The sequence below is a fragment of the Tympanuchus pallidicinctus genome, unplaced genomic scaffold (assembly GCF_026119805.1).
Source record: "Tympanuchus pallidicinctus isolate F22 unplaced genomic scaffold, pur_lepc_1.0 scaffold1, whole genome shotgun sequence".
NCBI lineage: Eukaryota > Metazoa > Chordata > Aves > Galliformes > Phasianidae > Tympanuchus > Tympanuchus pallidicinctus.
The window spans coordinates 44,392,297-44,420,051 of NW_026294618.1; the positions used below are offsets into that span (position 1 = coordinate 44,392,297).

The following is a 27,755-nucleotide window of genomic DNA, read 5'->3' on the forward strand; positions in this document are numbered from 1 at the left end:
ACGTGCATTTCTCAAACAGTTACCATTCCTTGTCGTTCCCAGCAATAGTAAAAACTTGACGCAACCTGTAAAATAGCCTTACAAAAGGCAAATATATTTAATAGTGCATTTACAAATTAACTGTCCGATAATGCTGTACAAGGCAGGGACATCTATAAAGAGTACCTGAGCAAAAAGGAGGATGTGATTTTTATTTTACATTATTGCAACATTATTTCTAGTATTTGTTTGCTGTATCGACTAGTAAAGGGACATGTTAAAAACAGATGTTAAGATGAAGTTGGGCATTCGTTCCATTTGCAGCTTTTTTAAAAACCTAGGAGAGAAGAGTTCTGCCCCATCAGTTTCAGAAATAGATGTTTAACGTGGTGGAGAACAAGCTGAGCCTGAGCTACCCAAGATAACCAACTCCTTAAGCAGAAGCAGTGTCTTCTGTCATCAGAAAGAGCCATCTGGAAGAGTGCTGGCTCCCTGCCAAAAGCAACTCTTTAACAACTGCTTCTCGTGCACTTTAAGAGACAGTGTTCATAATGGCACAACCTGGAGCGTTGGTAAAGGTCCTATTGGAGGAGCAACATATTCCTCCTCTCTCAGTAGCCGCAGGAGGATGTTCTTCTTGTTCTTTGGCCAGGTGTAAATGTGAGTGTTCTGCAACCAGGTAGGCACGTGCTCCTGAAAAACAAGAAAAAAGTGAAATCCCATAAGCCCTCCTGAATCTGTACCAGAATTTTGCAGATTCCATTACACTCTGCCAAGCAAGATTTCATTCTGTCTGTTCTAGACACTTTCTGTAACAACAAGAAATTTTAATTTGGCTTCAGAATTGTATTTGGGTTCCTAAATAAATGAACTCCGTACGATCTCACAGCTTGCCTGTCTCTCTTTCCTTACTGCCATCACGTTGGCTGATTTCACCATATTTCAAAGGGATTCTGATCTCAATGACAGGCTTCAAAGGGCTTCTGAAAATAAACACTGAGGAGAGAAGGGCACATTTAGGTGCCCCTACCAGGCTGCAGCCCATGTTTCTCCCTTAGCTGCCGAGGATCCACACTCTGTTCAACCCTAAGAATCCACAGGAAAGCTCCTCTCATCCCAGTGGTTTTCTTGAGTGCTGTCCCCTTGTGCTGCTTTGCCAAGCTGCGTGTCCTCTGGCCACTTCTTGAGTCCAGTGCTGAGTGCGAGGGGAGGCTAACACACCTCCACATGAGCAGGGCCAACCTCCCCATTCCCAGCATGTCACATGGGCTGGCCAGGGCCTGTTAGCATCATGGAGCTGGGATCACCATGGCCCCACATGGTGGTGGCGAGCTGAGGGAGAGTGGCAAGCTCAGCCTCCACGTTCTTGTGTCTTCATAGCCTGGGAGGTTTCCATACATACATGTGGGTGTGGAGGTGAGGAGGGCTGTATTCTTATCCCTAATTAAAAGAGGGTCACGCGCTGACCCTTTACCAAAACCAGCTCATGCCCACTGTGGTGATAAACATTTCTTTTAGGAGAGCCCTTGCTGGAGGCACCAGCAGGAAGCCAGAGCAAGCAAGCAGGTAAGGTTGGTTCACTGCAGGAGAGTTGGACCAGGTGACCTTTAAAGGTCCCTACCAATTGTAAGGATTCTATCATTCTGTGATTCCAAGGTAAGCGACTAGCAGTGAAGGCATCTAGCACTTGCTCTCGGGACCCACTATTTAGCAGGACAGCATGCTCCCAAGCTGTGATAAAATACAGCACAGGTTTACCGAATGAGACCTCTACCTGCCTTTGATGCGAAACTACATTTTTTGGAGGAAGGAAATGACCCAGTCCATCTGGACTTCAGCAAAGCATGTGATGTAAGTCCACATGGGAAATCATTAGTTAAGCTTGGAAAGATGGAAATTAGTGTGAGAAATGGATGGTAAGTAAGAAGCTGGCAAGTGGGGACATAACAACAGAGGCACTCTATGCCCAGAGACGGGCTGCAGGCTGTCTGCCAGAGCTGGTCCTGCAGCCAATTGCATTGAGTGTCTTCCATAGTGGAGTTGGTGCAATAAGCACTGGCACTCATCAACCCAGGCAGTAATTTTAACATGTAGGAGGTGTGCAGGGGAGGTGTGTTATTTGGGTCCAGAAAGAGTGTAGAAAATTAGAAGGGGACTCTGTCAAGCTGTGGCTCTTCCCTCAGCATGTGACAGCAGCTGTTGTACCAGATCAGAGAGTAATGGGAAAAGGGTTATTGCCTTGCTTTAAATTCAGATCTGTATCTGTTAGCAGAGAGGAAATTCTGAACACTGCAGAAAGAGTGTTTGATAACTTTATGGATCAGTGTAACAGGAACAGGATAGAGCGTGTCAGTGCCAAGGGTAGGGTCGTCCAATTCAGGGCTGTGTTGTGGAGCCTGCTTTGAGCCATGCCTCAGACAGCTCTGCTCACAGCTCTGCTCACAGCTCTGCTCACAGCTCTGCCAGCAGCAGTCATCCTGGGCACTTGCAGCTGAGTGCAACAGGCAGTGCTGAGAAAACCAGGAAGGGACATTTGTGTTGATTGGCTTGATGCAAGACCAGGTTTCCTCTATCAGTGTGTGACGGGAAGCTGGAAATGCCAGTTCCACCTTAACTGTGTGTCACGTTTTTTCCCCTCATTATTCAATTTCCTGATGAACATTCTTTGGCTCACACAGATCCTTTCCCGTTGGAGGTCGGCTAGCCTTCACATACCATCAGTGCTTTATGATGTACTTCAGATGAGATTAACTCAGCTAGTATCCACGTCCCCAAATGAAACCTCCCAAACTGCTTCTCTGCTCTTTCCCACTGCCAGCTACAGTGGTACTTGAACACAAAGAGAAAAAGGGAGGGCAGAAAAGACAAAATGAATCATCTGATTCTATATATATGTGTGGTATTTTTCACCCCTGGAATGGTGCAGGTTTTACAAACATTTGGTACCTAACCTCTGGATGCCTGTGTTACTGCAGTGTGTCCAAGCCCTGGGGGCTGCTGTGCCCACCACCTTGCTGTTCTCAGTCATGTTTCCACTAACCAGTGAGATGGGAGGCAGAGGTTCACCAAAGACGAGCATGAGCAAGGAGACCAAGCCTGAACAGCAACAGAAAATGCTGCTCTACATAATTCAGCTGAGACAGGCAGCCCTGGAAAAGCTGAAGGGTGATGTGGAAAAGCTGTGGAGTGATAGGCAGGAAGGCTGCCTGGGAACTGCTACTTTGATAGCAGCAGCTGAATCAACCAGCCTTGGAATTCCTTGTTCACTATCTGAGAGCTGCTGCTATATGCTAAATAGTTTTTTGACACATAAAGTTCAACCAAAACTAACAAAGTTTATTGTTCTTGTGTCTGCCTTGAGGCCCAAAGAAGGCTCTAGCACCCTGTGTGCCAATTGTCTCTGTGGCTCCAATGTTACTGTGCCAAGTTGCTGCAGGCTGCAGGGTCTGCTCACACAGCAGGCACTCCAGGAGCTCCTGAGGCCAGGAGCAGGCCTGCCCTTTGCCCCCAGGCTGACTGAAAATACCAAACCAGCCACTGCCTTTGGTCTGCTCAGTTCCCACCTGTTCCATTGCTGAGCTTTGCACAGTTAATGCAAGTAACAGACCAGCAATGTTTGTGAAGGAAGTGGAATGACATAAAATACCAGGGGCTCATTACAAAGAATCTCACAAACTCTTGGACACGTTTTCAAACTTCTGAGCTTATATTACACTGAAATCCACAAGTGCTGTGGGATTTCACAGCCCTACGCTCACTCAATGATAATACTGCAGAAATGTTAGGATACAAACTCTGGGCACCCAAATGATTAAAGAGAATCTGAATTCCCTCCTCCAAAATGCAGCTCTACCTAGGGGTAACGTGACAGCTACCTAACAATGCACACAGTATTTAGTGATGAAAAGTGAGCAAGAATATCCATTACAAGTCCGAGGAAGAATGCCATTTCTCAACCATAACTGAAGCCATTTAGCTTTTCTGGCCCTGTAAAAATCCAGCAGGTTCTCTCAGCATGAGGAAAAAGGATAAGGGAACCTACTGCTTTATGAACTTCTTCCTCTCAAATGTATCAGTAAGAAGGCCAACAAAATTTCAAGTCCTAAAAAACCATATTGTTTGCCTTTGATGGGCCCATCAAAGTTCAAGCAATGGCCTAGCACTTTAATATTTATGATCCTCTTTATTTTTATATTCTCAACCCACCCTTTTCCAGATCCTCACTTCACATCAGCCATAAATCTCCCCCCATCCCACTCATCAGCATTACATCTGGACAAAATTATAAAAGGGTTAATACAAAAAGCATGCTTGCTGGATAGATGGTCTCTCTCCATTGAAATTCTTTCAATGCTCGAGACAATTTGAGTTTTAGTTACACATTCATCATCAGAAATACATTTTATGTACTGATTTATATTGCAAATGAAATGCTTTTATTCATGTGTACATAAAACTGTAAACTTCTCATGTAAAATACAGCTGGAATATTACCAGTGGGATATTACGAATCAAGAAAAGAAGTTTTTTTTTTGTTTGCTTTTAGGGTTCCTTCTGGTGCACTGAGATCAAAATAACATGTGTCTAATGATCTGAAAAAAAGAAAATATATATATATATATGCATGTATGTTACCTTTTTGGCATTTGGGAAAAGCACAGGGATGAATCTGAAGTTCATGCTCCCTTGTTGTATGAACTCAATCTGCATCTACAACAGAACAAATTGCTAGATTTACTGTGATGAAGGTTGTGTTGCACTGTCTTTGCATGCAGCTGAATCCTATGCGCAAAAACATTCATTGCTTACTTAAACTGCTCTTACGTGATCTGATCTAATGCTGGTGGATTCTGGTATCAGGTTTTTTTTGGCCACTTAATCTGATTCTTCTTTACTACAGGATACAGGAAAGGAAAGAATACAGGAAAGATCTGTCAACATTTGAGCATTTACTTCTGTGGTATGAAATAATTGTGGTTTTAGCTGCAGTTTCAGTCCCATGAAATCCCTCTAGAACCAATAAAGCTTAGCTTTATTATTAAAGCCTTCAGCTTCGCTGTTCACTGTCTGTGTTCAAGCTAGGCCCCAGCCTGTCCCCTGTGTCCCAGTTCCCTGTCTGAGCTGGGGCTTGGCCTGTCCCCAGATCCCCAGGACACTGGCAAAATGAGGCACAGACTCCCAGGAGCAGTGAGAAGAGCACAATTCTGCTGCAAATACATCTGTTGGTGCCAGTTTCTGAGATGCTGAACTGCAGGATTAAACTGGGAGATGGGCCTGGAGTGAGAAAGGAGGGAAACTGCAGACCCAAGGAGAAAGGATGAATTGCTTGGCTCAATTCTGAGCTCTATCCCAATTCAGATTGCTGAGATGATAGGTCCCATGTCCTGCAGCTGTCCCCTACCACCCTGTGTCACCAGGGCTTTCCCTTTGCAGCTCTGACCTTCCTTTGCCTTGCAATCCCCTGTTTCAGCCAGCATTAGTGCTGCCCCAGAGAAGACCCCAGTTACAGGATGGCTGGAGTGATATGAAGTGATAGGGACAGGTTCACAGGGGGGAAGGCCAGGCAGCATTAGATAAGGTTGTGCCCAGGGCTGTATGGCAGGGCAGTGCGGTTCGAGAAGGCGAAAGAAGAAAAAAACGTGGAACAAAAAAGAATATGGAAGAATGAGATGTGCGTGTTTAATAGGATTTTTCTTTCTTGAACCTCTTAGCAGATGTTAATGAGCATACGGAGCTGATGAGAGGGAGGATTAATGAATTCCAAAGGGGGGTGTTTAACTATGGGGATTAGTGAAAACAAAGCAAAGAACCTGCCATTTGGAGACAGATTTGTCTTTTCAGAAGAAGAGAGGGAGTCTTTGTAAAGCAGCAAATGCATGTCCTTGCTTACCATCCTGTGGATGTATTTAGTATGTAAGCCGTGTTCATCCCTGTCCAGCTGGGACTCAGCCCCTTCCACATCCTGTTTGTATTTTGGACTGATTGCTATGATTATCATCACCGTCTTCTGTTAGGGAGAAAAGCACTTTTATGAAATTGGGAAATGTAGTGTGTTTGGTGGAGGCAGATCGGAAATCTGCCAGTTTGTGTTTTAAGTGATCTTTATGTTCTTGGCGAACGTGAGAGGATCTCATTCATTCTGGCAGGAAATGCAGGAGAACTCAGACACTCGTTCTCCTCTTTATTTCTTGAGACCGCATAATATAGAAAAACCAAATGGCAGGAGATATATTAGCAGCTTCCAGCTTCCAGTTGGAATCCTGTAATAAAAAGCTCCTTTTTATCAGCGCAGAGTGCGTATGTACATACACAGGAAAGTTATCTTCTAATGTTTTCCAACAGCTCATGTAAAAGTGCATCTTTTTAACCATGGCTTTCTGTACATAAAGACACTGAAGGCAGCTGTCTGTGGAAACTGCACCTGGGGCCTTCAGTAAGAGGAACAGGAACTCTTCTTGCCTGTCCCTCAGAGGTGAGGTGTGCAGAGCTGGGCTGTGGCCTGCACAGGCTTAGGGGTACCTGGCAGCACCATCCCTCCATGCTGTGAGCCGAAAGCAGTGCTCCACGCCTATGCTGCGACCTGTTCAGTCCCAGGCCCCCACCGATCTCAAGTTTCCACTGAGGGTCTGTCCTTCCTATCTGGGAAATCTCTCTCCTCCCTAATGGTGGGCCAGTGAAGAGGTTCAGCAGATGAAAGCCTCCTACTTTTGTTTACCTAGGGCCTGTCTTTTATCCCAGCCACATCAGGCTTTGTAAGGTTTCCAAGTATGCAGCTCCCAGTCAGCCTGGCACCTAATTAACTCTTTCCTTCTGTGCAATATCAAGGGAATTTGCCCCACCACAGGGTCAAAAACAGTAAAGAGCCATTATCCCTCATACTGACTTAACGTACTCCAGAATTACTTTTGCTTCTGCCTGACGTGCATGTAAGCACTTACAGATGTTGAGGGTTTGCAGAGACATTCCCGGGTGCACACACCCCCTGCTTGTGCCCTAACAGTCCTTCCTTGCTTGTGTGTGTGAAGGTTTAGAAGCTGGAAACTGCCTCTACAGTCAGAGCAGGAAAACAGACATCTCTGGGTTGGGGGGGGGGGGGTGGGAAGGGGTTGAGGGAGGCAGCCAGAGGAGGAGGAACCATACATGGCAGGGGGAATTGCTCTCTGTGCATCCCAGTTTCTCCTACTGACTGTGCAGGAGTCCCATGGGAATTCTGCCAGTTTGTTTTTTAAGTGTTAACGATGTTCTTGGCAAAACCAAATTCACTGTGGTGTCTAGTTTCAATACCTCAATTATACATGGTGAGTTCATGCCTAATCTGTCCTGGCAATGATCCCAAAATGCATGGCTGCATTGCCACAGCAGAGGCCCCAGGCTGGCTGTGCACGCAGTAGGCACCATGCCTGCATGGTAATGTATTTGAGCTAAGGTGTTCTGATGGAACTCCTAAAGAGAAACAGCACTGGGCTGGGAAGATTGAGTGTCTCTGCTCAGGCTGGGGAGAACCTAGCACTTTGTCGTCTTGTTCCCAGGCCATGGAGAACTGCCTGGAGTGAGTTAGAGGCCTGGTGGCTTCCCAGCAATGGATGAACGAAAGGAAGCCGCATATATTGTGACATCAAGTCACAAAACAAGTGATTTGTGTCCAGCTTTTTTGTGTTTCTGGAGTACTGTGTCCAGGTCTGGAGCCTCCAGTACAAGAAAGACAGGGAACTGTTGGAGAGGGTCCAGAGGAGAGACACAAAGATGATCAGAGAACTGGAGCACCTCTCCTATGAAGACAGGCTGAGGAGCTGGGCTTGTTCAGCCTGGAGAAAAGAAGGCTGTGGGGTGACCTCATTGCAGCCTTTCAGTACCTAAAGGGAGCCTACAAACAGGAGGGGAATCAACTCTTTGAAAGGGTTGATAACAGCAGGACAAGGGGAAATGGTTTTAAGTTGAGAGAGGGAAGATTTAGGTTGGATGTCAGGATGTTCTTTACTATGAGAGTGGTGAGGTGCTGGAACAGGCTGCCCAGAGAGGTTGTGGATGCCCCGTCCCTTGAGGTGTTCAAGGGCAGATTGGATGGGGCCCTGGGCAGCCTGGTCTAGCATTAAATGGGGAGGTTGGTGGCCCTGCATGTGGCAGGGGGGTTGGAGATTCGTGATCCTTGAGGTCCCTTCCAACCCTGGCCATTCTGTGATTCTGTGTGATTCAGCTGTGCTGGTGTAGTGGGCCTACCTGGCTTGATCCTAAAGGAGATGTGCACTTGCTGCACCTCTGAACTTCCAAAGCTGCTGTGAGGGACTGTGCTGGCAACAATGTAAATTTTATTGCTTACATTGACACGAAATGATGAGAGCAAAACTATCATTTGACTAACAGAATACCAATGTCCAGTTTACATATAAGATGGTTGATTCAGAAGAACCCTCCCATGTTTTAGATAACAGAAGCTACAGGTGAGAAGCGGCATGAACATTAGCCATACTGTGCAGCCTGGGATGAAATACAGAAACGATTTTAACCATGCATGGGTGAAACACTATTTAAATATGAGACAGAGGAACAATTTATCCAATAGCAGCTTCAGTATAACAGCCAGCACTGGAATTTGATAGGAATGCCAGGATTAGCACTTAATTTCTTAAAGACAAAGCTTTGGGACCATGAGAAGCAGAAGTGAGTGAGATCTGCTTATGCCCTCAATCACAGGCCTCCATCATTTCAGTAAGAGCAGGGAAGGGCAGAGTGGGATTTTGCATTTTAATTCAGCTCCTGCTACTATTACAATAATTCAACCATGTTCCTCAGGTCATCTCAGCTGTCAACAAGGTTGAATTGCTGTTACATACATCACCTAGGTAGCGTTCCATCCACTTTATGATGTCAATACCTCGTACTGTGTCCTCAAATATATCGATCTGCAAGAGAATGAAAGTCTGTGGTGAGCATTCTTTTGCTTTTCCTCCCCATTTGGTGGCACTGAAAAAGTTCCCAGGTGCCTGTTTCTTCCCCTAGTTTCCAAAAGCCATGCCTACTTTCCTTAGGAAAGAAACATCACATGCATACAAATGCACACACACACACATGCATGTACAACATCTCCCCTTTTCTGTGCAGTCCAGAACTGTGCAAGCCCCCTCACTCTCAACACTTTTGCATACTGGAACAAGCAATAACCTCGGTTGGTATACATTAGATATTGAAAATGTATGAACTAGATCTTTTTTTCTCTATATAAATATCTTATGAAAGTGGACAGCTTCCCACCTTCTCTTATCTGCATAGTTGCAAAGCTCCACTATTTTTTGGCTGCAAGGATATATACTGTCAAGGTTTAACTTCATACTGCATTACATTTTCAGAATGTGTGGAAGGAAGTCAGCCAGGTCACTGACACTGAATGCAGGAATCCAGGCTTTAGGCTGAGCAGAGAGATGGAGGACTTCCTAGCACTGAATATGACCATCACTGCTCTCTTCCCTGAACACTCAGCCCAGAAACTGGAAGTCAATGACTGTGACCAATGGAGTAATTATTAACTTCTCCAAGCTTGTGACAAAAGAATTATGTTCCACTTCAAGGGTGGGTTTTTCTTCCCGACATATTTGTTTCCTGGCTTTGGGGCCATTTTGCTGTATTTATTTTTCTGTAGCATGCACCAAGAACTGCCTGTCCAATAGGGGTGCTATTAATGAGCCTTCTGCCCCATACCTCCATGATGCCCAGAGTTTTCTTATGAATTGGCTGTAGTACAAAACTGCTGGAGAGAAATACAATTTCAGTCTCCGGAAAAATTCTTTGATTCACAAAAATAAATAAGCATGGGCAAAACCCCCACTGAGTTTCATTCAGTTTAATGATAGCCACTTGCTTAAACGCTTTCCTGAATTGAAGCCAGAGTGAAGGTTGAGGGGTCAGATAGCATATGTGCTTGAAATAGGAAAATATGAATCAACATTTTGATGAATGCCGAATACGAGAGCCTCTACGGGATCTCTCCTTTGAGGGGGTAGTTATGAAGAAGCAAACTCATGAGAGGTTAAATGAAAATCTGGACCGTTTATGGGATCAGACAGTAGGACACAGATCTTTTCAGGCAGTGATTTTTGAATCCCTTTTAGAAGTATAACAAAGCGAAGAAACCACGAGATGGACTGTTTCATTAAGCCGTGTGAAATACACCAATTTAACACCTGTTTTCAGAGGAAAGGTATTCACATCTGAAGAACCAATGATGTAATAGCATCTCAGAAAAGACACCAGGATGGGATGAACGTGAAAACTGACCTTTTTTAATATTGGTATTTCAGATCAAATATGAGACAATGTTAATGAAATAGCTCACAAAAAGACCTCCTGTTATTGCCCATCTGGTGTCACTAAATGGAATTTTCCAGGGTCATTATTAAAAGACATTTCAAAGTATAGAATTCAGTTAAAACACGAGCAAATGAAATGGCAAATCATTGTTACAACTTATGGCCAGCTCCTTCCATTTGCGGCCTCCTTAATCTGCAAAATACAATGATAAACAGAAAAGCATTTAAATGGAACATGTGTGCCCTCTGCTTTTTTAAAAAATGCCTCTTTTCTTCCCTGGTCGACTGTCATTTTCTCTGGAGGGTATACTTACAGCAGTTTGAAATCCATTTACAAGCAGGAAGTTCACAAATTTCATGACCTCCACCGCTGTGTCCACGGAATAGGTTATAAAGACCTTGCCTAAGAGAGAATCCATACGAACATGCAGGCGTTAAAATACACCATGGAAAGAGTGAGACTTTCACAGCCTTTCTTTCCCACTGTGCTGTGGGTTCTGCCTACATATGTGCCTGCAGATTATTTACAAAACAAATGCACAAACCAAGTGTTTTTTTCCCCAGCTCTTTCACATTCGTGAAGTTGAGCTCTATCTCACAGCTCGTGCAATCCAGCTGCGACCTACAGCTGAGAGCTGGAGGAGCCCCCCACGTGTTGCCCAGCATCTCCTCACAGCAGCATCAGCTCCCGTGTAGGACAGGCCAGAAAGCCGAGGACAGCAATGTCTTCAACTACCTTTGCCAACAGTGAAGGAGTTTTCTTACTAATTCAAGAGCCATGTACTCCCTGGTCGAGGTACACCAGCCAGCTAATGATGCCATTTTGTCGAGTAATGCCTTTACCTGGGGACTCTGACTTATAAACTGCAACTTACACATGACTGGAAACTTGTCACAACTCACTCCTTCAGGCCAGAAAGATGCAGTGTGGGTCTTTGAAAGGGGCTTTTTTGCATAGTTTATTGAGGAAAAAAAGAAATTGAATAAAGGAAAAATAGAGGTCTCTGCAGGGCTATGAGGGGATGTTAGTTATGGTATATCTCACTTGTCATCCAGCACAGCATTAAGGAAGCCAGCTCTTCTGAGATCTGGCTTTCCTACAAGAGTTGGAGAGCAGAAGGGTTTGGAGGGCTGGAAGCAGAGAAGGCACCTCAGCAGGAGCTTGTGCAGACACTGCTGTGCGCTCCTGATCCAAAGCCCTCTCCTCTAACCAGGTCAGGGAGAAACTGAGGTCAAGACTTGGCATTTTTGTCTGGTTTGGGACAGGCAGAAACACTTCATCCCTGGGGCTTTGTTTGTTATTAATCTTTTACTGTAAGTTTCAGTGCCTCCTGCCTCAAAGGGACATTCTGTTTAGCAAGAAGTCATGAGAATAATCTAAACAGTATTTATTTTTTGTAAACAAAATAACAAGCAATTAATGACAATTAAGTTTTCAGGATTCAAGGGAATAATTCCATTCCACCAGACATAAACACTCACACCCTACGGATGTGATGACATCCAGTATTTTCTTTTCTCGCTCTCTTTGTGCCTTAACGTTGTTACCCCCACCTCAACCCCCTGAGTTTTCCCACCTAAAGTTGTCAGGCTGCTCTGTAAGATCTCACACAGCACAAATTTGCTAACCACTTACGCAACTCTTCCGGCAAATTGCTGGTTCTCAGAGTTCCCTTGGCTGCAGGGTTACTGAGAGGTCTTGGGACAGCAGCTGGAGACGGAAAATTGTCAGAAGGACAACAATATGCTTCATCTGGGCCACATGCCTTTTGGGGCAGCTGGCCGTTGGGTAGCTGGTTGTACAACTGGTTTCTGCAAAGAAAAGCAAGCAAGGGTATAAATTACTTCTTTTCAGGTATTTTTTTTTTTTAGCACACTAAGAACTTTGTGTATTAGCTCAGTAATGTTCTTGAAAACATGCTTGGCACTTCTACTTAGTTATTATAGCATTTTTTTTACATGAGCCCTCAATACCTTGGTGACAGTCTACCATGAGACACAGTTCATTGCCTCTGTTTTTCTTTTGAGCCCAGCTCCCATCTCCCTGCCCTTCCCTTTTTCCCTTTCCATTTTTGGGACTAGGGGGCCCACGGGCCTACTGCCCGCCTGACATGGGCATTGATCTAGATAGCTCTGTGACATGCAGAAGCAACACTATTCACAGGAATAAATTTACCTCATAGTTTAGTACTGCTCAGCATGCAACTAACAGAAGCAAAGAATATTTCTGAGCTAGAAATAGTGCTACACATGTTACACACATACTGGAGCAGAACGGCACGTGGAAACGCTCTTCCCATTGTCTAAAGGGCAACTCAGCTGCTTACGGCACAGCTGCTATCTGAATGTCCTGTGCTGCACATGAGGTATGGCACAAGGAGCAGGAAAATAGACACACAGGGCACTCCAGTTCCAGCTGTGGTACAGCAAGGAGCTGTTCCAGTTTTGGACAAAACTCAAAAGTTTTGCTAAAGGGAAAAAGTTCAACTTCTTGACCAGCAACAGCAGGCCCAACAAAGGTTTCTCATGTTGGGAATTTGTGTTCTGGAACCATAGCAATCTTGCCTAATTTCTGCTCTACTTGAACAAATACACAGAAAGAAAACGATTTTAGGAAGCTTAGCAGTTCTTGTATCACTACACTTTGGGTTCACAGGTCAAGTCAACAGAAAGGAGAATTCACGCCTATTTTTACATGAGGTGTAGTTTGAATCTGCTGGACTGCATCTGTTGGATGAGTGTTAGGTTTCTCTGAGGGCTTTTCCCCACAGAGCAGTGATATTTAGTCAATCAAGCCCACTCTCTTTTATTTCCTTGCCTTCCTTAAATGAATGATGACAGTCTGGTCACAGCATGTTTTCTGTTGTCACATTAAGATCTGGTTTACTCATTTTGGTACAGATGTTTTCTGTTACAAAATGCTCTATAGGCAAATATTACCATCACATAACTGCTGTTCCTGGAACCAGCATGCAAACACCAGCAGCACAGACACAAGATAGGCCCCAGGTATTCTGGATTTCTTTTTGCAGAAGCACCAAGAAAAGCAACACGTACCTCATCATAAGCCACAAAAACTACCCCGTGGCTGATTTCCAGATCCTCCCCAAACTTCTCCTTACCTAACAACTATGCCAAAAACTAAGAGTCTGATTATAAATTTCACTAATGCAAAGGATATCTGCTGTACCTCAGAGTTGCTATGTTTTCATTCAAACACTTTATAGCAATTATCTCTAATGTTGCTGCAGCCCCCTGCTTTTCACAGCCCAGAGCAGTGCAGTATTTCAGCTGTCTGTCTTTGTTTATTTTTTCCCATTCTCTCACTTTTCTATGAAGAGAAAACCATGTATGTGGACATTTGCTCTTTACAACTGTCTGAAAGAAGGTTGTGGCGAGGTAGAGGTTTTCTGCCTCTTCCTCTTTTCCCAGGTAACAGTGAAAGGATAAGAGGTAATGGCCTTAGGTTGCACCAGGGGAGGTTCAGGTTGGATATTAGGAACAATTTCTTCTCAGAAAGAGTGGTGAGGTAGTGGCACAGGCTGGCAGGGAGGTGGTGGAGTCACCGTCCCTGGAGGTGTTCAAGAAAAAGGTACATGTGGTGGTTGGACTAGATGACTTTAGAAGTCTTTTTTAACCTTAATGGTTTTATTGTTCTACGATTTTCAAACATGGACGCCTGCAAGTTTAACACCTTTAAAGTACTTTGGCATTTACATAAAAATGGTCTGCTTTCAGATGTGCCAATATCAGTTTTAATTCAGCAGCTGAATTTGGAGAAAACCCTTCACAGGTAATGCTTGTTAAAGGTGCACTTAAAATGGGAGGGAGAATAGAAGCATGGGAAATTAATATTTGAAAAATAGTCAGAAAGTCCCAGCTGAGAAGTGCTAGATATGATGTGTTTTATTACTGCATGAGAAATCGTGGAAAATGCTGCAAAATGCAATGGAGATACATCAGTGTCAGACAAGATTTTCTCCATTTTTCTCTACACTACAGAAGCGATAAGAAGGAAACTGCTGGCAGCCAGTGACTGAGGCTCCCAGGCTGGCACACCATAGAGCTGAAGTCTGCAGCGAGCCTCCAAACTGACCTTTGCTTTCAAGCAGGAGAGCTCTAAAGTTTCAATTGAAGTATTTTCAGCCCCTCATCTCTTAACCTTCAAGCATTTATCTTCCCTTACTGTGTGTTTCTGGGTGCGCTGTGACAACATATCAGGTAACTGCCTTTGAAGTCCTCCAGGGTAAGGTCAGGCCCCTGCCGCGTGTAAAGTAGCAAATAAAGGAAACTATCCAGCATCTCGCATGCACCCCTCAGCCCTGGCACGCTAAAGTTACAAGGCTTCAGAATTACAGTACAAAGCCCACAGAATCAGATTAGAGGAGCTCTGAATGCGCACAGCCCCCAAGGCATACTCACGGGAATCGAGGAGGACCAGGGGAGGAGCACAGCCTCTGGAGAGGTCGCTCGGCGGTGCCCTTGGGAGCACGAAGGTTGGAGTAATTGGGGATGACTTGCTGGGCTGGGCGGATAACTCTCATGCAGGGTCCAGGAACAGGAGGGAGCGGTTGCGATGTGTGGGCAAAATGCTGGTAAGGAGCTCTGCCATCTGGTGAGAAAATAAAGGCAGCAACTATCATTTCAGCCAACACATTTTTGCTTCAGTTTGCGTTTAGTCCTTTCCAGGCACATCCTCCTTCATTTCTAGGGAAATGGAGCAGGTTGGAGGCATTTGTAGGAATCTCAGACTGAAAGAGGTCACTTACAGTCTGAAGTTACCCCACCTGACACAGTCCAGGTCCCGGCTGCGGGTTGTGCTATTGGGACAACCGACAGTTAAACATTGAGGGCTGCTGCATCCCTGCACGTAAAATGGCTCAGTGGTTTTGGTGGTTTGTTTTTTTTTTTTTTAATTTCTCTCTGGCAATGACTGGAGAAAATGAATCATCCGAACACTCTCATGGAAGCAGATGCAAAATCCTGGAACAAATCAGTTTGTAACAGTAAGGCTAAACAGACTGTGATTATTGTAAATGAAAAGAGAAAAAATAATCTCTGCGTTTGTTATTCCACTTGGTATGAATGTTCTGCCTCGCTGACCTTTTAAGGTCCTGCTGTTGGTCCGGTTGCCATCTAGGAGGCTGCAGGGAAACCCAAAGTAACACTTTTGCTCAAGTAATTCTGACAAATCTCACTGTTGCTGGCCATGTACACGTAATGCTTTTAATAACTAGCATCCAGTGGAACCGTTGGCATAAATGGAAAGAGAAAGCAATGTAAGCTGTTTGTTTCCCAAATGGGGAAAACTACTTTTTTCAGTCTTTCTGCTTGCAGTTTTCATTAGGCAGCAGCTCTGCACACTTTCAAGCTGCTGTGCACAGATCAAAGTCCAGCCTGGCAGGGCTTATTAGCACTGCATGATTATGGTGTTATGAGTTGGCTCTGAAAGCTGCAATGCTCAAACGCTATTTTTTTTCTCCTTTAGATTGTTTTTTTTTTAATCCCTTTAGCTATTTTGGTGTCATGCTTTTCTTTTCCTAGCAGCCATGAGGACTAATTTTTTTAAAAAATGAAGAGGAAAAAAGAAAACAAAGCTTTAATGAAACCACACAGCTCCAGAAGCCAGCACTTTAAAACCAACTAACCAACCCCCCAATTACAAAGAGATTTCTGATGAAACTGTGAGTCGGCAACATCTTATTTGTTGGATTCTTTCAGGAGATTTTCCTGTCCCTTTCTTTACATTCTAACAGGACAGGGCAAAAGAGGCTGGAAGAACATAAAATGAAAGTAAGTAGGATCTGCTCAAAGATTCCTCCTGAGCAGTTCCAGGGAAGCTGGCAGGGCTCGTGGAGTTTCAGTGTGGTTTATAGGTTTTTAGGTTGGTGCAAGTTTCACCAGTGCCCTTTGGACATGTTTGACACTGTAGTGCTGTACTGGCTGCCAGCACTGCTGTTCAGAGGCACAGCACGGTCAGGCACACACAGCTTTCATATACGAATAACTGAACAAATGGTCCCTGGCTACACAGCATTGCTGCGAGGATTTCTTTGCCTTCAGAGGTAGTTTTGCTGCTGCATCCCCAATAGCAGGTGTCCAGAACCAGTTCAGAGCCTACAGGCACAATCCATGCTATTGATGCAGCCTGGGAGAGGCGTGTTGCAACACACAAACTGCGCGGCTTTGTTGTGGGCTGCCCCTGCCCAGCAATTATCTGCAACACAAGGAGCTGTCAGGAGGTGATTTATGCCGTACCAGGCAAGTGAGAAACAGGCGTGCAGTTGCCAGCTTCTTGGTCCTGACCAAATCTGCTCCAGCCATCTGAGTTTATTTTATTCTTTTTGCCCTCTGGATATGGTTGAAACACCAGTGATTTTTCTAAAGAAAGCCCTTCAGAGCTCCTGCTTTGAAACAAATGACCTCATTCAGTAAATGTCCTGTTTCTCACGATGCCCACATGTGGAGGAGGTAAACAGTGAGAGGTATTGTGCAACCAGCTCCTCTTCTGCTCAAAGCTAAACTGAAGTTAGAAGGTACAGGCAGAAAAACAGAGGCTCTTCTGCAAATGTTCAGCTGTAGTTGCTGATAAAAGTCCATCTATAGCCCCTTCCCCACTGCAAAGTGCCGAGACCAGAGGTGAAAACTGCAGCTCTGATACTCCAAGTCTCGTGTACCTAATTACAGTGCATTACTGGAATGAGAAAACTCTTTAAAAAGATGTAATATAAATGCTGTGGAGTCAACAGAAGGTTAAGAAAGAAGAGTTATCAGCCACAGGCCTACAGCTTTTTATTACAAAGCGAGCCCCAAACTGGTTGAGGTCTCCGAAGCCTAATGTAATATAAATTGTATGAAAACAATGATATTGCTGTTGGACGTTCAAAGCTCACTTCATAACAGATAAAAATCTCGGAGACCAAAAAGGAATACTAATTAATAGCAGGCTACAAACTGCGCCGTAGCCTCCAAGAGCCAAAACACCCATATTGACTGAGTCACATCAGTGCTCAGCGATACGATCACCAGCAGCTGAGCGGGGTCCATTTTAAGTAATGGGTTTTCATTTCAGCTGACAGCAGAAAAAATGAGGTTGATGAATGTCATGCTCTTTTCATACAGAAATAAAACACATGCATTAGTTTGGTCATAGAGCTGGTAGATACTGTTTAAAGAGATCAAGGGTAACTACCCATCCTGGTTCTGGCAGGAAATCTCAATCTTGGGGATCCAAGCTGGAGCAAGGAGATCCAGGGAAACAACAGGAATTAAGTCAATAAAGGAGGTTGCAGAATGACTGATGCAAGGAGGAAGAAAATGACTAGAATATGAAATAACAGCAGGCAGAAGGCTGTGTGTGCTCAGCATGACTGACAACGGCTAGTTTCTAGGCAAAATCATTAGCCTCTATTTGATGAGTACTGCGAGCTCTTTAATTTTCTATCTGGCTCAGAGATTTTGCATCAGACAGTCTGGCTGAATAACCCTAAAACCTGGAAATATGAAATGGACTGCAAATCGTTTTTTACACATGCTAATAATTGCATGCTGCAAAGGAAGTACAGTAGGAATATGCCAGATCAGTGAATGATGGCTGCAGCACCTCCAGAAAACCTCCTTCAGGGTGAGCGGTGCTACTTACGTGGGCCATGCAGGTGCTGCTCTGCCAGATAGTGGTGCCCACAGAAGCCATAGGCTTGTGCAGAGGGGTTGGGATGGGGCAAGTGCTGGCACCTGGGGTGCTGCTGAGGCTCAGGTCCAAAAAACTCTCTGGAGATCAGTGGTCCTGGGAGGTCCTGGGGGTTCACCATGGACACAAGTGGTAAGGGGAGCTCCAGGTGCCTGACACCCATGATGTCCTGGGACTGGGAGTTGTAACCTGTGTCCTCAGTTGCCAGCTCTGCTGGGAGTTTGTTTCCTGAAGACTGCTGTGACCACGAACTCCCTCTGTTGTTCTCCTCCAGTGAGTCCTCAGGAGTATCACTCAAGCTCTGCTCTGACTTACTGGAGTTGGTATCGGCTGAAAGCAGCGGTCCTGGCTGCATGCCTGATTTGTCCACAGTTAAAAGATGCATCTTGGAATGAACTACTTCCAGTATTGATTCACTGGGGGAACAGAAACGCCCACATTCATCGGGATTGGTATATTCCGACCACGGCCTGCTGCCCGGCTCCACGGCCAGCTGGTGATGTGCCAGTGCTCTGCAGAGATGTGCTGGATTGGCACGTGGTCTCTGGCACTCCTCGTCCTCCACGTTCTCTACAGAAGGCTGTGAAGCCTCTTCCAGGGCAGGTTCAGGAAATGGGGAATACAACATGGATTCATCCACTTCCACTGGTATGCTACGGCTCACAAAAGTGCCTGAAAAAAACAGAGAAGAAACACTACAGATTGACCTCCAGAAAGACAAATGCCTATTATCAGTCACTGCTCAATGACTGTCAGTTGGAATACTGAAGAACAGTATGCATTCTTTGCATTCACATTAAGTTTTCCTTAGAAGAATGGGTAGAAATTTTGGCAAAGGAGTAAAGCGGAGGGTTAGCTGGAGTGCAGGTAGCACAGTGTTATAATTTGGACTAACCTGATACGGAGGCCATTTCCCAGTTCTGTAGTCACACAAGAAATGGGAGTCAACTGCCGTGCTGCAAGGTCAGAATTTTCCAGCAAACTGGAAAACAAGAGAAAGTACTCTCGTGAACATGGTACAGCTTCACAAAGGCAATCATCCCAAAATAACTCTATCTCAGAGACTGGAAAAGAAATACTGCTTAGATTTCTGGAAATTACATTTTGTAAAACAGACACTTTTATGGGATTTCTGAATCTTATTGTTCCTGCTGAGACAACGGGGGAAAAAAAAGCACATGAACTGTCTCTTGTAGGTAATTTCTGCACCTGAAAAAAGAGAAGGCTGTGTGAGTATGGAGATTTGGCTCAGGCATATTCCAAGGAATTCAATCACGTGCCATATTTTACTTCAGACCTTCTAATAATAGCTTTGTACCGATCCCTTGGATCTGAACTTCACTGCACACCTAGCTGAGCTGAGCAATTTCAAATCTACAGCTGGCTTCCAAGCGTTGCTATTTATTTTATCAAACCAGTTAATCCATTCTATTATAACATGGTTATTATTTCAAATTATTGAGAATTATAAGACAATTTAGAGACTTTGGTTACTGTTGGGATTATTTTTTTCCCATTCTTCAGAATTACTTTGGGCTCCAGACATCAAAATCCTCCCTTCCCTTTGGGGATACTGCCAGTAAGTTTGGCCCAGCCAAACAGTCCCTAATGACAGATGCCTCTACTCCACCTTCTCTTAGAATGACAGCAGCAATGACAGGTGAGTGATGTGCTCTTGTTGTACTCACCCACTGGAACGAGAAGTACAAGCCTTACTGCAGGCTTACACACAGCATCCCATTTATGTTGAAACAGAACACTGCTGGACTTAAAAAACCTTTGGAAAACGCAAGCATGGTTTCAGTTCTCTTCAGTGTTCTCTGTCCTACCCAGCCTGCTGGAATGCTGGAAATACATCCAGGAGGGGAGTAAACTCTTCAAAAGGGCTGACAATAGCAGGACTAGGGGAAATGGATCCAAGTTGAAGGAGGGATGATTTCGGTTGGATGTTAGGGGGAAGTTCTTCACAAGGAGAGTGGTTAGGCCCTGGAACGGGCTGCCCAGGGAGGTTGTGGATGCCCCGTCCTTGGACGTGTTCAAGGCCAGGTTGGACGGGGTCCTGGGCAACCTGATCTGAATGTGTACGTTTGGTGGCCCTGCTAGGCAGGGGGGTTGGAACTACATGATCCTTGAGGTCCCTTCCAACCTGGGTGATTCTGTGACACTCTTGAAGTTCACAGGTGAACCAGCAGAAGCTTACGGTACAACATTCATTCACTATCAGTTTCCATATCTGTGTGCCACAGGGTATCACAGAGGAAAGAAGCTCAAGCAGATAGTCACTGAACTCAAGCAGGAAGTGGAAAACACCCCTGGTCCTTCACCCTGAGCTGGAGGCAACCAAGGCCAAAGCACAGCAGAGAAATGTGCTGATGCAGCTGTTCTGCTTCCCATACTCAAGCCCTTAATTCCCAGACTTTGGCACAGAAATAGATCAGCACGTTTGATATCAACATGCTGATTTCTGCAGCCATCTTCATCCTCTGGTATTGGGGTGAGATTAACTTGCTCCCACCAGATGCTATTCCCTGACATGGGGTACGGAGAAACAAGTCTGAGACTCATTACTCCAGCTGTTTTCCTTCTACCACATGGAAAAAGCCAAAATCCCAAGAAGGAGCATTACTGAAGAACGGTCTAAGCAATGGAAATGACAGTGTTTGACAAGAGAATCTGACTCAAAAGCCTGGTAAGGCAAGTCAAAATCACAGCACGTTTGAGGAGATCTTAGTGATTCAAGGATTCAGCTTCAGTCACACAGTAGCTTGAACAGAAAGTTCAAATGAAGAACATATTCAGACAGTCACAGCATTGAACAGGGGTCACAGAGAGGTATAAGGCAGCGTCCCAGCCTTTATCCTGATTCCTACAGCTATATCCTACAAAAGCAAAGAACGTGCCCAGTCCCACAGGGCAAGAGCAAGGCTTTTTGTTTGTGCTGATCAGATCAAGTGATGTGCGTTCCCCCCTCAAAGTACCTCTGGTATAGCAAACTCTCAGTGTAACATTTACTGGAAGTAGGATAAAAATTGTGCTTTCCTGCTGCTGGGCTGCAATGTAAATACTCTTCCTCTGTGTAACATAAAACCCACCTATGCAGATCTACCACAGATTCCAGATACACAACCTACGCTGTAAGAAGAACATCCACAGGGAGAGTTTTCCTGAGATAATTATAGCAGCATAATGATGTTGGCAAATTTTCCCATGTAGACTAGCCCTCTGAGCAGCCATTAGCTCTCATGCTCTGCTCTTACAGAAGGCAGGGTCTTGTGCTCAGCTGGCACAAATCATACTGCATACTCTTAATCCCTCATTGAGCAGCTCCAATGAGCTGGTTCCTCTTCAGAAAGGGCAAGCTCAGCTGCAGGCACCTGGGCATGGCTGCTCCCCTTCAGCAACACGTGTTGTCTGAGCACTTTACCAGCAGGTAGAATTCTTTGCAAACACCCAAACATGGCACTTCAAGAACAGATCTGCAAGGTCTGATACACAATGGCATTTCTTCAATGTTGTCTGAAACAGCTAGATCAAAATGCTAGAAAACCCATTGAATCCACATCCACTCTACCTAACAGCTGTTGGTTTAGTTCCATGAAAAGAAGAACGGATTTTCTACAGAGAAACCAAGAACTCAGTCCAAAGCATGGGGAAGTAAACAGGGGTCTCTTTCTTGACTTCAGCAGGCGACAGGATTTAAGAGTTACTGAATTCTTCTGGAGGATACAACCTTCCAACCTTCCTACCCATTATCAATGGGTATCTGCAAAACGGATTATGCGCAGACTATGTGAACCTAATGCAAGGCACAACAGGGGCAGGAAAAATGCAAAATTATTTTCAAGTTTTCATAGGGTGTATTGACTATTCCTTTCGGAAGAGGGAGATTAAGACCTAAGATACTAAGATATTCCACAATTACTGAGCTACCAAGCACTTCAAATGGCTCACTTCAGAACAGTTCAAGATGTTTTTCCTATTAGTTTGGCCCTCTAAAAGGACTCATACCTCTTTATCACTTAAATCAATGCAATACTTAAATGACTGCCTTATCTCCTTCCTATGTAACATGCACTGAACATTATGAAAACTACCCCAAATACCTGAGCAAAAATAATTTGGTCAGACAGAAACGAGACTTGATTCCACCTGCTATATATTTCCCTGGAAAAGCTTTTAGCTTTTTAAATATTGTTTTGCTTAGCTCCTGCCACAGTGCAGCCGAGCAGCAAAGGCTGAGCTTTGACACCTCTGCAGTCCTACTCCTGTGGGCTTGAGGCAGAAAGCACTGAGGGGCCTTTGGTGTTAGAAGAGACTGATCAGTGCAAAGGAGGAGCAGTGACTTCACAAATCTCCTCCTCTCTCAATAGCTCTGCTTGGCAAGGAAGGCTGTCAGAATAGCAGAGTTCTGTCTGTAGAGACAGCCCCAAGGGCAAGTTTACCCTGGGACATGCTGTATGCCTTGAGCAATGCTGGTAGTAGTATTTGGATGGGAATTCCCAGGAGAAATCCCCTCACTGCTGGAAATGATAGAGAAGAAACATTCCTCCTCTAACAACAGTGCTTCAGGACATTGGTTTTGCACTGCTGAAGATCTTTGGCTTCTGGAAAAAGACCCAACACTGAGCCCATTATCTCAGTATTTTATGTAGCCTCATGCACTGCAACTTCATTAGGTCTCCTCTGACTTTTTTTGTAGGGCTTATCTTGCAAGTACAGTCAAGCAGTGGACAGAAAAATAACTTGCTTAAGTCCCTAGCGTTGAAGAATTAGGGTAAACATACTAAAATATCCTAAGAAACCTGTAGCCTGATCCCTTTTCTGGCACCAAGAGCACTGAAGAATGTAGATCATGTGCAACCTCATTTCCAACAACACTGCAGCTTCAAGTCAGATCATGATATTGCCAGGAAGCTTCAAGAATTTAATATACCCCCTGCACCGATGACTATGCAGGAGATTACTGATAACCAGCTGGAGCTTTTGCTTATATTCCTGTTTGTAATAAAAAGAAGAGGCCCTTCCTAAAGGGATATAGTGGCCAAGCCTGGGCTGCTCTCAGAAATGCTAAGGGAACTCCTTAAATACCCATTTTCTTTCTCTTCCTTCCTCTCCTCATGCATGCAGCTCTTCAGCGTGCATCAAATAAGCAAAAAACTTCCTGGGTGGGTGCTCAGCGACCCACCAGACAGTGACCCAGGTTTGTGGGCAGAAATGCTGTCCTAGTTCTCCTGTGAGGTTTCCCAGACCCTGCGTTCTTCCATTTCTCAGAGAGGGAGCTGCTGGTGACATTCCACCAAATGCCTGGACATGCATGAGGCTGGTGACTGCCACCTCTGGACAGCTGCATAAATGGGAGGGGAACAGACTCTTCAGTGTGGACAGACCTAAGAACAATCCAAGTTGGAAGCAAGGGCCAAACTCCCCTAAGAGACATCTGAAAGAAGCAAGGGGCTGCCCAAAGAGACGAAGAGTGTTGGGTCTGGGCCCATCTCTGATGTTCACTTCTGTCTGGTTGCGAAATCCATCAGGCATCCCATTTATTCCCCAGACTTGTCAGGATGCACCATCCCAATGCATACATTAACCATCGATCTGCTTCTAATTAGAAAAGTTCTGACAGTGAATAAACAGAAGAGGAAATCTGCAACACAGTGTATCTGCACTCCTGCCACTTTCAGAGAGGGGGAAAGTCATCTCTAATCTTTTGATCAAACATCTATTTGCATATACCAGTGAAAAAGAAAACATTTGGATGAGAAAGGAACCTCACCTTTCTTGGTGCACAGCAAGCAAGGGAAGGTTCTTTTATTCACCAACCATACTATTTCTGAAATAACATGGATTTAGATTAAGGCAAAGTTGTGATCACAAGGGCTGGGGGTTGATGGGAACTTTTTCACTTCCAAACAATTCCTATGTACTTTGTCTGAATCATTCAAGCTCTCTGGTGCTGCAAATATCCATCTGTAAGATGGGAGTAATTGGATGCAGAACTTGCAAGCTGTCATGAGGATACACGCATCATCGAGATTGCAACCAATGCTGAGATGGGGTCACATAAGTCTAAGTGCGTAAGCAGATCATGTTAAGCACAGCTTTCTCTACAGAGATATCAGACTCAACTTTCCTCAGAAAAACAGAGACAAATCCTTTTAGGAAGAGCAAGCGTTATGTTTACATTAGAAGGGACTTCTTCACTCAGAGGGCGGTGAGGCACCGGCACAGGCTGCCCAGAGAAGCTGTGGATGCCCGGTTCCTGGAGGTGCTCAAGGCCAGGTAGGATGGGCCCTGGGCAGCTGAACTTGGGGGGGCAGCCCTGCCCACAGCAGGGGGTGGGACTGCGTGGGCTTTGAGGTTCCTTCCCACCCAAGTCATTCTAAGTGCAAATGTGGGAGCTGTTTTGAGTCTAACAACCTAAACAAACATAGCCAAGGGAAACCAAGCTTAGTAGCTGCACTTCACCACAAAGAATTTGAGCTGTTGTCATCATGGATGCTTACCCTCTCCGTGGGGGTACCTTCCACAGTTAAGACCAAAGCAACATGTCACATTCTTAGCCCACATTTTAAACTCCCTAGGGCAGGTAAGGTTTATTTTCACAACTTCTGAGAGAAGAAAAGTGATCTGGAAACAACATTTCTGTTCCATTCTGACTATGGTTGCAGCCATGGCATAAAAGGCTGCCTATACCAGGAAAACAAGACAACATGCTTCCACACCTCCCTGCCTGGCAAATATAATATTCTGTTTCGCAGCTCTAGCATCTCTACACCTCTCTGGATATACACTCTGAAATGTGAATAAAAGGAACCCTAGACAACAAGAATTAACAAACTAAAAGTGCAACACCCTTAAAAAGCATGCAAGCAGGAACCTCAACTATAGGCAGAATTCCCTGCTAGTTTTCCAGTACTTATGAAATATGAAAATGGCTGCAATGATCTTAGACGTCTACTCACAGGCATTTTAAAAATGCGTTTGCTTCCCAGAGATTATTTTCCACCTATTTCTGATGCTCATTAATTTTCCACAGGCACCAAATAACCCCCAAACTGGGATATCCCACAGCCCCACTACATCTGCAAAGCACAAAACCATTAGGCAAAAACTGGGGACAGCTGAGTGGAGTTGCATGGGAGGACCACCCGAGAGGAGCCAACCTCCCTGGGGGCCACGAAAGCCTATTTTCCTATAGCTTTGCACTTTTTTAGGAGCATCTGGTTCCTAACAAGGGAACATCTCCAGCATCTTGAAGGCTGACGTGCTTGCCCCAACCACTCTGCCCTCTGCAGCGTGGGCTGCCGGGTGCGTGGAGAACACTCAGGGACCTGACACGTCTCCCTCAGCTGCTGTGATAACAGCCTTTCACACGCTCACTCATTTGCTCTGTGAAACGTGCAGAAATGTGTACATCTCACAGACATGCACCCTCTGCCAAACTTCAAAAGCCACTGCTGGTGGTGAGGGGCACTGACTGACACACATAATTGCACACATTTGTTTCCTTCCTTAAAAAGATTAGTGAAAAACAAAACAAAACACTTTTTTTTTTTTTTTTTTTGAAGTACTGTATGCTTCAAAACATAGCTGGTACTCAGCAGGACCTCAGAGTGTGAGGGTATCACAGGCAGCAGCACAGGCAGCAGAAGCTGCCCAACAGCTGACCCTGCTACACATGGCCCTCACAGTGTACGCAGCCTGCGGCCAAGGGCAGCAAAGGGAAACTCAGAGCCTGTCTGAAATGGAAGAGGACATTCCTGAAGTGGTTTGCTAAAGAGAAACAAGCATTTAAAAACTGTCCTCAGTGAAGGATCAGGCGTCCCTGTGGGCATGGGTCCTGACCCAACACTCACCTTCACTCTGCCCGCTGCAGTGCTAAACTGCTTCATCTCCTTGACCTGACACAGCCTCAGGCCATTTCCCAGCGATCTGCCCAGCAATGAGGTCACAGCTGTGCCCAACAGTAAGCGGTTGGGCATGCAGGGGGCTGTGGGGGCACACCTGGGATCTACCCACAGAACAACAGGCTTTCTGTCTCAAGGCAGTGGGGCTGCAGAGATGGACACACACGTGCAGTCGACAGCAGCATCCAGGCTGGGCCTCGAGCCTGCGTGGAGTGTGCAGGACGGGGCAGTTCTGGTGTCTCGGTGGTGGCTGAGGATCAGTAAGCCCAAACCTACGGTTCTCACTACTCAGCCCCACAAAACCCACATCCTGAAACAAACGGCTACTGTTTGAAATTAGAGTCATTTTTACACAGCTGATTGTACTGTAATTAAAAAGCAATGCCACACCGGCTCGCTCCCACCGTTTCCATACCAACACCGTGGAGGGCTGAGCAAGCTGGGCCCAGAAACCTGCTTTTTTCCTGCTCTCAGTGGGTCTGAGGGCCTGTCTGGCACTGCTGGGAGCTGCCCTGGCACTGTGAGGCCCAGGTCCCCATGGCCACCCCCAGCTCTGTGCCAGAGGGCATAAGCTGCGCTGGGCTCACACAGCCGTGTAGGGAGGGAGCGGGATGGGACCTGGCTACAGGCGCTGCCAGGCAGCTATGCAAATAGGCAGGACAGCATTTCGACACCAGGCGTGTCCCTTTCCAGCGCTTACCCCAAAACTCTCCTGATCAGAAAACAAAAAAAAAAACAAACAACAAAAAAAACAGACTGCAGTGAAATGGCTGAAACATGTTGTGACCATCTGTGAAAGTCAGCCTATCGTTAGAACGAGAGAGAAGGGGGAAAAAGGGAGGGAGAGAGACATTTGAGGGTGGGGGGGGGGAACATTCACCGAGAGCCAAAAGTGGGTCAGCAGCTCATTGCGGGCAGGGACCGAGAAGCGCAGCGTCTTCAGCACTCCTTACCTTGGGCTGAGGGACGCTCGCCCTGAGCTCAGCGGGAAGGGGACAGGGCTGGAGCGAATCCTGCGGGCTCTGCGTACACCCGGCTCTCCCTCCTCGGCCGTTTTTTTTTTCCTCCTTTTACGACAGCCTCCCTTCCTCTCCCAGGTAGGCTGCAGAACTGGCTCTGCAGCAGGAAGTGGAGGAGGCATGCAAATCACAACGCGGAATGGGGAGCTTCGTCGGCAGCCGCCGCGGGGGAGTGGAGCGGCGTGGAGGAGCCACGCGCTGGGCTTCACGCTCTCCGAATGCCCGCGCGCGTCTCCCTGCCGTGGGAGGCCGGGCTGCTCTGCGGGAGCAGAGAAACAGCTGTAGGGGAAACCCGCTGTGAGTCCTAAGCAGTGTGCCTCACTGGAAAAGCCGCCGTGTTTTTTGTGTGTTTTGTTTTTTATTAATCCTCTGTTACTTACCGTCAGACCCAAGCATTACAACAACGGTGATTCAGCCTACCAAAGAAAATCACACCGTGACGATAACGAACTACATAAAGAACAACAACAACGAAAAATTTAGTGTCTTTTTTTTTTTTTTCCTAAAGTTTGACTTTTAGTCACTTCCAAGCTTTCCTCCTGATGCCTCCCCGCTGCTCCAAGCGCTGGGTGAGGCAGCTGGCGGCCATTCCTCGGCTGCTGCCGCAGGATGCAGCTGTGTGTCCACCTGCACCGCCTCGCTGACCTACCCGCTCCACTGCCCTCTCTGCCCGGAGCTGCTCCTGATCTTTACCCTACATCTTAGTGTAGCCCTAGGAGGAGTCTGTCTTGGCTGCAGCTGTGCAGCTTCAGGCGGCTGCTGGCTTTGCGCTTGACCGGCTGGCCTGCACACATCTAAATCACATTCCTTGAGTCCAGGCAGTGCTTCTTGCTCCTGCACCCATTCCATGGCACGAGGA

At 45.7% G+C, this 27,755-nt stretch overlaps 1 protein-coding gene across 2 annotated transcripts; it reads right to left on the reverse strand.

Annotated features, from left to right (window-relative positions):
• Window positions 1-68: 68 nt before the first annotated feature.
• Window positions 69-27,164, reverse strand: TRAF3IP2 (TRAF3 interacting protein 2). 2 transcript variants are annotated; one of them, XM_052678672.1, is made up of 10 exons: window positions 26,831-27,160; window positions 18,866-18,952; window positions 17,923-18,642; window positions 14,703-14,892; window positions 11,917-12,092; window positions 10,595-10,683; window positions 8,811-8,879; window positions 5,870-5,986; window positions 4,615-4,689; window positions 69-672 (listed from the first exon to the last, which is right to left on the reverse strand). In XM_052678672.1, exons 2-10 carry the CDS (start codon window positions 18,879-18,881, stop codon window positions 526-528), a joined length of 1,599 nt encoding a protein of 532 aa, XP_052534632.1. In that variant the 5' UTR covers window positions 18,882-18,952; window positions 26,831-27,160; the 3' UTR covers window positions 69-525. The 2 variants fall into 2 exon arrangements, with proteins under 2 accessions (XP_052534632.1, XP_052534641.1); XM_052678681.1 differs by lacking the exon at window positions 5,870-5,986 and having other exon boundaries at window positions 26,831-27,164.
• Window positions 27,165-27,755: the final 591 nt, after the last annotated feature.